Source organism: Cloeon dipterum, chromosome 3 (genome assembly GCF_949628265.1).
Source record: "Cloeon dipterum chromosome 3, ieCloDipt1.1, whole genome shotgun sequence".
NCBI lineage: Eukaryota > Metazoa > Arthropoda > Insecta > Ephemeroptera > Baetidae > Cloeon > Cloeon dipterum.
Genome location: NC_088788.1, coordinates 4,654,809 through 4,667,530, shown reverse-complemented (window position 1 = coordinate 4,667,530; position 12,722 = coordinate 4,654,809). Strand labels below are relative to the sequence as shown.

The 12,722-nt window shown below is 40.5% G+C and overlaps 1 protein-coding gene across 4 annotated transcripts in view; it reads right to left on the bottom strand.

The window, feature by feature from the left end:
* The window catches only part of GABA-B-R2 (gamma-aminobutyric acid type B receptor subunit 2), a 162,239-nt gene that overhangs the window by 47,334 nt on the left and 102,183 nt on the right, over positions 1-12,722 (bottom strand). For all 4 annotated transcript variants that reach the window (XM_065483636.1, XM_065483638.1, XM_065483639.1 and 1 more), the window contains one exon: positions 368-505. In XM_065483636.1, coding sequence (XP_065339708.1) covers positions 368-505 — 138 coding nt within the window. The remainder of the gene's footprint in view (positions 1-367; positions 506-12,722) is intronic.

The window sequence follows — 12,722 nt, the reverse complement described above, 5'->3', positions numbered from 1 at the left end:
GACTCATTATGACCTCCCCTAATTAACTAAAGGGTTAAGGCGGTGCTAGCCACTTTGAAATCGAGGGCATTCGTGCAATAAATTTGAAAACTAACGAGACTGCCATGCACCTCTTGGCTAATTGGCAATTAATTCGTCTAGAAGAAACTGATGATTTCACACATTAACGAAACCGTCTAAAACGGATCAAATTCGTTTATCGTAAGTAAGCGTTGTTCTTTGCACTGCGATATTTCCTCAATAAAATTTATGATTCGACTTTAGCAACTGCTTCGTGCCTCGGATTCAATTGCGCGCGCGGAGCAAGTTTTCTCACAGTAAAAGAATCAATTTGCGCACGGTGAAATCACGACAGCTTATAGCTCACCTGGGTTATGCGCCAGTGCTTGGAGGCCTTCGCGATGGGGTCGGTGACCTGGGTGCAGGCCGCACCGAAGAGCATTAGCTTGTGCGGCTCGTCGTGCATCATGTCGAAGAAGGCCTTCACCCCCACAGCGGCATTGCACTGAAACAAACGAATTTCATTACAACTTTCGGCTCTGCCTTGGGGGAGGATTGCCGGGTGGAAACTTTTCGGTGCCGAATTTTTCCTCCCTGGACTAGAAATGGAAAACAATATATCGATCGCCGATCAGAGAAAAAGTTTTGCAGAACTGTTGATGTCTTTGCTCTCGGCAGTAAAATTATTGGAAGATATAGAGGGATGGGAATTTTAGGTCGGGGACCAGATTCGTGTGATGCGCAGGTATGGCGTCCGGTGGAGCATGGCGGGAAAAAATTGTCACGTGAAAATGCGCGAAAAGAAGCAAGTTTTGGTCAATATTGTGACGCATAATTTGCATTGCTATTAACTAATTGTGTCTTTTGGATCGTAAAAACAAACTCTTGACAATCGTACCGGAATCCAAAGAGAGCTTTTTGTTTCCCACATCCAGACGCCATCTTGGATCTGCGCAGTGCGAACCAATTTTAACGCACATCTGGCCCCCGCTGGGTTTCTGGACGAATGAGGCAATTTTAGGTTTTGTCTAGATGGATTTTGAATTTATTTATTTTTATTTCATTAACTAAAAAATCCCGAGGAACAATTGCAGTGGAAAAATCTAAATTTCACTCTACAATTTAAAACTTCAGAGTTTTCAGAAGCGTTTTAAACCATTTTTGGTAGTTGAAAACGCTTGTGAGCCCCAAAGATGTGTGGTATAGAAGTCATTTGGTGTTTAGAATAAAATCAGAGGGGCTGAAAAATATAATCAACCGCCTTAAACGCCCACCCGCAGAGATCTCGAATTTCGGCGGCGCGATAAATGGGCGTGGAGCGAACAGATTTGAATAAAAAGTGACAGAGAGTGTGCGAGAGGGTCGATTGATTCGGCAAGTTTATCGCCGGGCCTTGATGTATGAAGTGATGGGCTAATCAACGCCTGTCGGCGCTCGCGAGTATGCTCTCCCGCCGAGCACATCTGCCGCACCGGTTGCATAAAGCACGCTCGTTAACACGCAGTTGCGCCAACCAACCAAGCAGGCAGGCAGCGCGCGAGAGCAGCAGTAGTTTTAATATCTCTCGTGACTGTTAACATCAATCCGCGCCGATGGAAAAGTTTCAGCGATCGCCTGTCTGCCAGCCAGCCAAACTTGCCGACTAAATCACCGGCTGGCTGGCTGGCTGGCTGGATTTGCGCCGCGCCGGAATAACTTTCCTTGCCAGCCAGGATCTTTTAGCTGACGCCCTTTATTAAAAGGGAGCAAAGAACCAACTTTTCCCCGGGAGAACTGTTTGTCAGCCTGATATGGACCTTTTTCTCGCCTCCTCCTCTCTATACTCATCACGAGAAATTTCACTTCGCCGCCGCCGCCGCCGCTGAGATTATCTAATTGACACTCCAGCAGCTGCTTGACGATTATACCGTTCTCAGCCTAGCTGTTTCGCAAATGCGGAGGAGATGCTTTTGAGCAGAAATTTAATTTCGCTCTTTCTTCATTAGTTTTCGACAGATGGTGAGGGATGCTGTCGAATTTCGCCATGTTCAAAGGCCAAAATACTTTTGACTCAAGAGAATTATAAATTAAATTTAAAAGGAGATAACCAGAGTTGAATTTTTGTGATTACATTTTTTCTTTTATCAGGGAAATTTTATCAATAATTTTCATATAGAAATAGTAATATCATTCTAAAATTTTGGATTTTAATGTAAATTAGGACTAGAATTTAAAAAATACTTTGGATTTTTTCGCTCCTAATTTGTACCTTTGAATAAAAATTTCCTCCAGCAAAGGAAAAAATGTTTAATCCCACAATGCAAGATATTTTCAATCACTGGTCTGATTATACTCATTGCTGAACACAATTAAAAAGATATAAGACATTTTTCAAACCCCGCCGTAACTCATTCTCCTCACGACAAAACTCCCCTTATACAAATTATAAATCCCGACGTGTGACATTGTTTTCTTTTGAATGTTTACACTTAAAACTATCATTTTGTTCATTTTTTTCGTGAATTTTCCTGCATGTTTACTTTATACAATTATATAATTCTAAAATCATAATGAAATTAAAGGATTCAGGATTGAATGGAAAAACGAATCAGCTTTAGGCAGTTTGAAAAATCCACAACAGCCATTCAATGTTGAATTGAATTAAATTATTCAGTCTGGTCAGCTAAAGAATAATTTAATTAATCCCTGAATCCAATCAGATTATCTAGCATGTTTTTTAATTAATTAAACAGTGTAACGAAGCATTGATACTGAGAGGATTGGTTGGCTTTAATACACACACTGGCTTTAATATCAATTAACTTTTTACACGCTGAGCACCGCGCCCTTTGTATCAATGCTGGTATGTTTATTGGTTGCGAAACTGTCATTGGTATAAATCGAATGGATTGTTAATTAGCATGTTGCGTAATATTCATTAATATCAACGAGAGTATAAATAATAAAAATAAACCATTTCATTTCATTCGAACAAAATGACAACAATTTTCCCGTGTGTAAGGCGGAAGTTCCAACCTCCTGCCTTATTAATGCTTGCTCATTTATTAAAAGGCACGAGCAGTATGCAAAAATCATGAAATGCGGACAAATTCATGCATTCATTTCTCCTGGGGAGCCAGGCAAGAATTGTAACAATTAATATTATTCGCTGCTCACGTGGAAGCGCCTTCATGCAACTTTAATAGCAGCCGCTCGCGCACCCGCCCGTACGCTCTGGCGGAATACATTTCGTTTGAACAAAGCGGATTTCCATCCATCCTTGCGGCCGCGGGTTTATTGCGCGTGACGCGAATAAAATCCAACGACGGACCATAAAAATATGCGCGCAGGAATCAAATCGTGCATGTTCCTGGCACGGCGCGCGGAGCTTCTCCCTCTGCCTCTGCCTCTCTCGCATCTCGTGCCGCGCAATCAGCCAATAAATCCATCAGACCGTGAGAGACCGCAGCAGCCCTTGATTCGAATTTATGCTTGACTGCCGAGATAAGAATAAACGATACACCGCCAATAATGCAGCTGGAAATCGAAACTTCTCTTCTCGGATGGAAATGTATTCAAAATTACACTTTGATTTATATGTTCGGTGACTTATATTTGATTTGCCTTTTTGCAAAATGGGGTGTAAAATGGATTTTCATGCACTCTATTTTGGTAATAATTGCTTAAAAGTGGAATGATACAGGGCAACAATTGAAAATTATTTGAATTGTCGGATGCCATAAAGAATTTTTTTCAACAATTTGCAATAATAAAAAAGGACTTTCATACAGTGAAAATTCAAATTTTGCCAATTTTCTCCAAAATTTACAGTGCTTGAACATATTTTCTTGGCACATTTTGATTCCTCTCGTCGAGATCTGTCCAACGGCGTGTGCCACTTATTGGGGAAACTCTTGGTTTTGAAATTAAATCGGATTTCAAGTAAGGAGACAGCCATTACCATTTGAAAAGCCAATTTTCTAAAAAATTACAGTGCTCCTTAGGTCAATTTAGGCTTTAACTGAATCCTAAGGGATGAGTTCATGCATTGGAAACAAGCATTTTCCAGGATTGGAGCCAATGAGCACGTTTTTAAGATCGAACAGAAAGAAAAGGCCTGATTTTATTAAAAAATAAGAAACAAAAATAATCAAGTGAGAATTGTATCACAAACAATGCCTAAAAATACTATTTAAATAGACCAAAAACTGTTCGAAACTATTTTTAATGTAATATATGAGACAGCCAGGCCTCGGAGTTATGAATATCGGCATCAATAATATATAGCTTATACGTATTAAATAAAAATCCAATCAGAAATGTGTATTTCAAGAAAGTTACTGTATGCAAAGTGAACTATAGACGAGCTCCTTACATATATTTTCTACGTGCTGTGTATGATGTGTCAATACAAGATTTTCCAATTTATATTTATCTTCCGGCATTGGAGCTGATCAGTTTCAAAGTTTGCAAAATTGATCAAGGCAGCAGTGCTTTTGATGTTGCAGCTCTCGGTTATCAGCAATGGAAACTCAATTGAAAGCTCTTGCGAAGGCAGACTGAAGAAAAGCACAAAGAGGCGCGTATACTCTCTGCTTTTAAAGAACGAACGTCAATTCCCAGCACTTTGTGCTTTTGTAAACTCGGGTGACTTCGGCAGCTGATTCTCGCGCCTTGTTGGCAAACACTTAATCAAAAGGCAAATTTTCGCGTTGTCCGCCGGGCTGCTGATGGCAGTCAGACGAGCGAAAATTATTAATTCAGCCAACAGCCAACAGGCGCAATCCAATTATGCCGCTTTTGTGTTCTGTTTACACTCGCTTTTTCCAGCGTTGGACAATCGTCTGTCTATCTGCATCGGCACTAATTAACGCTCAAAAGCCATCTGTGTGCAAACTAAATTCGGAGCGCAAAACCGACGTCTGAGGATGAATAGTGAAGAGCGTTTTGTTGATTAAAAACGGATGGTTCTGTCCCAACTGCTTCATAATGTTTAAATACGGGTCAAAACGAGTCAAGATTTTATTTAATATCCGCTTCCTCAACACATTATGCTGTAATTTAGGGTTTCCTGTTTGTTATAGATTTTTCAATGCACTCATAAATCTTCATTATTCACAATTTTTAGCGTTTTCTTTTCCTTGAAATAAAATCGTGGAAAAAATTGAGTATTTTCATTTTTTCTTCATGCTCATTAAAACTTAATAGCCAATCGCTTAAATTCACAGCCTGAGATTCATTTTATAATAGTAACTATCACCCTTGATTTACGAAATTTGTTTTGCCATCTATATAAAATTTACAAGATTTCTCCCAGTATTTTAATTTCCAAAGCAAAGAATCAGTGTTTACATTTAAAATTGAGGACCGCTTGTGTTTATTTACCCGAAATAAAACATTTTAAAAGAGCTTTTGATCCTAAAAAGCTCCCGCTTAATTTAGCGGAGCTTTGAAGAACACCCTTCAATAAAAAATTCTATTTAATTCTTTATTTAGCTCAAACAACACGGAAAACATGCAATTTTGCCGGTAACTCAAACGGACTAAATTTAAGGAAAACCGTGTTAGGGGCTAATAAAACACAGGGCCCGAAATTCACAACGCGCGCAGGGGGATAAATAAAGATTTGCAGCGAGCGGAAAGAGACTTGGGTGTGTATTTTCGCCTGCCTGGGAGCGGGCTGCTGGTGCGCCGGGTGCGAAAGGGGTGGATTTGAAATAATGACGTCACGTGCATGTACTTATCCGCGTGATATATTGCGCGGCAGGGCAGCCAACATTATTAGGCTGGCGCCGGAGCCTGGCGTCGCCGCCGCCGCATTGGATTTGCAGGTGCCACCGTTTTGCAGCACACAGAGAGAGAAAGAGAAAAGACTGTGTTCTCCGCAGGGAACGGGACAGTGAGGATTTCCAGCTGATCCGATTTTGCCGGGTGCAAAGCCACGATAACTTGCGGATATACTCCAGAGAGCTTTCATTGCAGTCTCAATTTTCACGGCTGTTTAATGAAACCAATGGACGAGAAATACCAATAACACGCGCTGCAGGCGAAAACGCGGCGTAATGACGTTCTATTGTGGTTCGTGTTGCTTACATCTAGAAAGTTAGGAAGAAGTCGGTCGCTCTCTCGGCTGGCTCACGGTATAATTCAGAGTTGCCCTCGCAGCCCGAGATGATATTATTTAACCGAAATAGCGAGCGGCTTACGCACCAGCCGGCAGAGAGAGAGAGAGCGAGAGAGAGAGAGAGAGATTTAGTTGCCAACTTCGCCGAGCGGGCGAAAGAGAAGTTGTTGGAGCAGCGAATAAAGAAAGGGACCAATCTTGCGGTTGCCTGCATTTCTGGTCCAGCTCGCTCTCTTTTCCAACCCTTTCATTTCATTCCGACTAAAGTGAATTTGGCTACATGAATTTATATGTATACGCGCGCGCAGCTGTACACGAAATACGTTGTGTGTTGCAGAGAAGAAGCGACTCAAAAGAAAGCGAAGCCCGAGACAAGATGAAAGCCGTCTTCATTTTTTTTGTTCAGACGTCCGCAGTCCGCGGCAAAGACAAATTGCATTCAAGCATTTTTCTAGTCGAAGGCAATTATGCTGAACTGCAATAAATAAACCTTTTGGATAAAAATGTGTTACTTCTTAGGCGTCTGTTCAAATAAATATTATTTTAAAATTAAAAAGTTTTATTTGTGCATGGAGTATGGCTCTGAATTTTAGCTGTTTGGTAATTTTTTCTGAACTTTTTTAACTTCTGCTCAGCACTTTCCATGGATATCATGGAGCAATTTATTTAAATTAAATTTATTTTATAAAAAAATAGTTTATATGAATTGTTCTAGACTTTTAGTCACTCTCACTGCTTGCATGAAATTATATTATGATTTTTTTCATACAATAAAGCATCAGCTTAAGATGAAAGTATGTATCTACCTCCACTTCCCGCTTCCGGATGTTAACAAGAGGAGCTCGCTTTTAAAAGGAAAGATAGAGGCGCGGCGGCTGAAGAGTGCGCGAACACGAGGTTTACGCTGGGCTCACGCATCTGCATTAATAGAAATAACAATAACAAGTGGAAAAGAAACAAACAGTGTCGGTACATTTTGCAGCGCATGAAAAGAGCTGCGAGACGCAGAGAAAGCTTTTGCGAAAAAGATAAAAGAGAGTGGGTGCGTGTATAGTATTTCGTGTCGCAGCGTGAGTGAGTTGTCGCCGAGAAATGGCACACACAGGCGCGGCGGCGATCACACAACAAACAGAAAAGACTTCTCTTCTCCGCCTCTCTCTCTCTCTATATTGTTTGTACACGCGCTTTCAGGCAGTGCGCATATCTATCTGCCTTTTCTTCACATATCCCAGCCCCATATATCCAGTCGTGCGGTTTTACTCTGTGTATTTACTGCATTATAACTCGACGTCGTCGGCTGCAGAGAACACACAGACGTGCCTATTGCAAAGTGAATACATATTTGCCGTTTTTATGGCCACAACCGCACGCCGTGCAAATATGGCCACTTTAATTGTGCTCTAGATAAGTCCTTCCTGATTGCTTGCCCGGCGTTTTCGGCCCGAGCGCATGCATTAATGGGCTTATTGTATTATTCGCAATGGCTCTCTCGTTATTTGCTGCTTTGTTTGTCCGCGGCGAGCTGTTACAGGTTGGCCTTCCGTGCCCGGGCGTTTTTGTTAATGTGGTAGACAATTGTATTAAATTACGAGTCCCACTCAGATCTGAAAACTTTTCAATGACCATACACAGCAGCTCGATAATTAGTGGTAATTAAAAATTAGTTTCTAAATTTCATTTATCACATGCGTCGTCTGAAAATCTGAAATGCCTGCTTTGATGAGTGTCATTAGCTAGATTTATTTTAGGCGTACAAAACGGTTGTTGACAAATGAAATGCGCAAGGTCGGCATTCGTAGCTATTAAAGCTCAAGAGCTAAAAGGCCCAGTGACAGCAAGTAAATGGAAGCCGATTGGTATGCGTCAATTCGGGATCGAATTACAGCAATTCAAATGCCTCAACCGATCAATGTGTAATGCGAGAAGCCTGTTCAAGTCTGCGATTCAACTGCTCTCGAAATACTCGATAGCATTTGGTTTCCACGCGAAAATTTGATACTTGTTAAAATAGAATCCCAAAAATATACATTCACCTTTTTGCTGCGCGCGTGGAGAGCTAGTTGACAGTTGGAATTATTGGAATTTGACAACAAATTTTGGGAATAAATTATATATTTTTCGGAAATTTTCCAAACTTGCCAAAATTCGAGAAAATTGACTGAAGTTTTTTTGAGTTAAAGCAGCTGGAAACATGAATTTTCAGTATTTAAATATTTAAATATGAAAGACTAAGATGAAATTTACCGTCACAAACAGAATTGACAAGAAAATATCAGTCTTAGATCGGTGCGAAAAATTTAACAAAATAATTTCGTGATTCTCCTATCGAGGAAAGGAAGTGTGAAGAGAAATTTATTTAATGAAATTTAGAAGACGCTTTGAATTTATAAAAATCAGGAGTGATCCGAATTTAAGTGACATTTTAGAAAAAAGTCAGGAGCGGCAATGAACCCTTATAACTCTTGGCTCTTTGCCGCTCCTGCCTTTTTCTAAAATGTCACATAAATTCAGATCACTCCTGAGTTTTGTAAATTCAAAGCGTCTTCTAAATTTCTCGTCACATCTAAAATCATCCTTTTTAATTTTGCAAGCTGCTATCCAGCAAGTGCTACATAAATTTCTAAAAAAAAAAAATTCTAGTCATTTCTTAAAAAAAACACTGGGCTTTCTTTTTTTCAAATTACTGTTCTTCTTGTTCTTCATTTGCCAAGGCCTGGTTCTAAACCCCAAAGTGATTCAAGCTGAAAACCCAGATTGATATAAAAAAAGCCATTTGGCTTAGAAATTCCGGCGGCACCATTAAGCAAGGTGACACTATCACGCGGTGGAAAATTCTCCAGCACTCGTGGCGAGCAACGAGAAGAGGCTCAAATCTTATTACAATCGCGCGCCTGGCTTCGAGGGGGCCTCAGTGCGTCTAGTGGGCTCGCAGCAGCCGCCGCGGTGAGATAGTGAGAGTGAGCCGTCCGCCTCCGCCTCCGCCTCCACTCCTCTCCATCCACCTTGAATTTTTTATGCAAATCGCGTGATCATCTGGCCAAAAGCCTGAATACATACGCACCCGGATACATACAAGGCGGTGCCATTAAAATAATAAGGATGGATCTCTGGAGGGCTGGTGGCGGCGTCGGCGGTGATATATTTGCCCCGCCGCCTTCGCCGCTCTTGTTTGTGAGCGAGCGAGACTCTCGGCGCTCTCCATCTCTCGACTTCTCTATTGTGAGGCCAAAGTGAAATTTACGCGCGCATTAAACCTAATTGAATTTATATTTGGTGTGCGTGCTGACGTCACGCGGCCGCCGCCGCCGCCACCGCCGCTCATTTCAAACTTTGCTCTTTTCGAGACAATAATCAACGCATGGCTGCGCTTATCGGGGCGGAAATCGAAAAAGTTTGCCAGCGCGACACACCAGATGGGAATTCGCGTGGCCCTTTTCGCCTTGCTCCTTGACTCGCTCTTAAAGGGATGTGAGAAGAAGAAGGGGCGTTTGTTTTGATAAGATTCCGGGCCTCTCTTCCTGCGCAGATGTACAATAATAATGTCCAATTTGTAAACTTCATCGTGAAGTAAGAATTATGATGCACATCATTCTTGTCCAAACAGAGTGGCCATTTGTGTTCCCACAATTGTCCTTCTAGTTTTACTGGAAAAATAAAAAATATAATATGCCTAATGAACAGATTTGGATTATTTTAAAAGAATAATAACATATTTTCTCTAGAGCAGGATATGGAAAATATATTTTCAAGAAGAAAAATATGGAACAATTTATTCAAAATGTATTCTTCGCGTGGGATTTTATTATAAGTAGAAATTTAAAGAAAAAAATACTCATTTACGGACGAAAATTTATTGGAAGTCTGGCATCAAATAACGTTTGAGAAACTTTGTTGTTTTCTCATCCATGATGGTCTGAACTCTGAGTCGATTTGTATTTGCAGGCCTTAATTGAACGTAAATATTGTCCTATCTTGAAAGCCCAAGGGTAGGATCTAACTCGAAATCAGTTTGGCTTTGAACCCTAATGAATATAAATTCACACTGATATTCAACAGATACTTAAACACACGTCAGTAACTTTGCTGGATCACAATTCTAATGTCTATTGAAAGATTTTCCCTATTAAAATTAATCTTTTGATACGCTTCTTGTCTTGATACGCAACTCTCACACAATCACCAATTTTCTTCCAGGGAATTTCAGCGGAATTTGTTTCAAACCTCATAATTCCCATCTTTTGCGTGCCTCTCAGTATATGACGAGAGATTCTCAAGTGTTATCAAACAAAACTCGAAATAGAAAAGCAGGGGTAGTTTCTCATCCTTTGCATCCATGGCGACACGCACACAGGCGCGCATATTAAAGTGCTTTTCAAGTAAAGGCCTCTTTCTAACTACGGCTTAATTAAGAGCTCTCAGAATAAACTTTCAATTAAACTTGCGCCGCGCCATGCACCAGCAATTTAAGCATCAAGTTGACGCACTAAAAACTTTCATTGCAGTTTATCGCCTCGAAAGCACCGGCACGCAACTGTTTACGACACTCATGCTTGGAAGCACTGCAGAATTTAATTATGTTAAGAGGGATCGATTGTTTGCGTTCAGTTCAACGTCGATGCGTCTCGTAATAAAAATTAGAGATTGAGTGAATATCAAAAATGAATTTCCTGTCTCCTAACTTCAATTCTACACAGATAGTTACCCCGAAAAGTGGCGAACACCATTTAATCGAACTTAGAGATTAAAGATACTGCAAAAGCCTGAAAATGCTTGTTGCCAATGCATAAACTCATCCCTTAGGATTTAGTTAAAGCCTAAATTGACCTAAGAAGCTCTGTAATTTTTTGAGAAAATTGGCTGGAAAGTTCCCGTGCTTTTCAAAAAAATGGTAATGGCTGTCTCCTTACTTGAAATCCGATTTAATTTCAAAACCAAGAGTTTCCCCAATAAGTGGCATACACAGTTGGACAGATCTTGACGAGAGGAATCAATATGTGCCTAGAAAATGTGTTCAAGCACTGCAAATTTTGGAGAAAATTGGCAAAACTTGAATTTTAACTGTAGGAAGGTCCTTTATTATTATTGCAAATTGTTGAACAAATTGTTTATCGATCAATTGTTTATGGCATCCGACAATTAAAACAATTTTCAGTTGTTGCCCTGTATCATTCCACTTTAATTTTTTTAGCATTTTTATTCATAATAAAAAAGAAACGATTTTCATCCTTACTAAACAAAGTTAAATTCGTCAAGTTGCTTCAACTGAAATTTTGCAACATGAAAACACAAAGAAAACTTTGCATGTGTTAATAAGTCAGGAGAAAACTTGAAAGTTGTGTGTTGACCTCCATCGTTGGAGGTGTCGTTGCGGGCGGCCGACATTTCAGAGCGTCCCGACCGCCACGCACAATTACTTATCCCCAACGGCAGCTTTTTGCGACCTCCATGCAGATTTGCGCAAAAACTTCTTCTCCGCTATGTGTATTACGTCTAGTAGAGAAGCCGAGTTTGCCTGCTGCAGGCTGAGCTGCTGCTGCTGCTGCTTTGTCTTTATTGCGTCAGAGAGCAGTTTGTGCTCAAGATATTTCGCCAACAGAGAGAGAGAGAATATATGCAAGATGAAAGCCAAGGGGTGAGTAGCCTGGCCGGCGTTTGGCAGCCTACGCGTTTTTGCACGCGCGAAAAATCAACTGAGGGCGAGATGAAATTTAATTGCCTTACTGCGGACTGTGCGTGTTTCGGTTGAGCACCGGTAATTATACGTCGCCGGCGCAGGTACAGGCAAATTCGGCGCACGTGCAAAACGCCGAATTGGCCTCTTTTATTCGCTGTTTCTTACGCGTGCTGAAAGGGTGATAAAAGTTAACAGAAATTTATGACCGCCATCAAATATTTAGAAATCTTTGCCCCGGGAAACGAGCAAGCGCGTGAAATTTTCAGCACGGTGCGCCGCTTAAATTTTTCTAGGCCGTAAAAGAGTTATTAATACATTCCCGTGTTTCACTCAGGATTAATGTTTAATGTACGGCCTTGTTAGGTCGCAAGAATGGAGGGTGTTACGGTTGAGTGCACCTAAGAGATAACTTTAAAGGACTTGGCTTTATAATTTAAAAAAATACATATATATAATTTCAGATAAAAGTGGAATGATGCAGGGAAACAATTGAAAATTATTTGGATTGTTGGATGACATAAGCAATTGATCGATAAACAATTTGTTCAACAATTTGCAACAGTAAAAAAGGACCTTCCTTCAGTAAAAATTCAAATTTTGCCAATTTTCTCCAAAATTTACAGTGCTTGAACATATTTTCATGGCGTATTCCGATTCCTCTCGTCGAGATCTGTCCAACGGTGTATGCCACTTATTGGGCAAACTCTTGGTTTTGAAATTAAATCGGATTTCAAGAAAGGAGACAGCCCTTTCCATTTGAAGAGGAACGGTAACTTTCCAGCCAATTTTCTCTCTAAAAATTACAGTTCTTTTTATGTCAATTTAGGCTTTAACTGAATCCTAAGGGACGAGTTTATGCATTGGCAACAAGAATTTTCCAGGCTTTTGCAGTATCATTCCTCTTTAAAAAAATCACCGTAAAAATGCACGCATCATTTTTGTCAC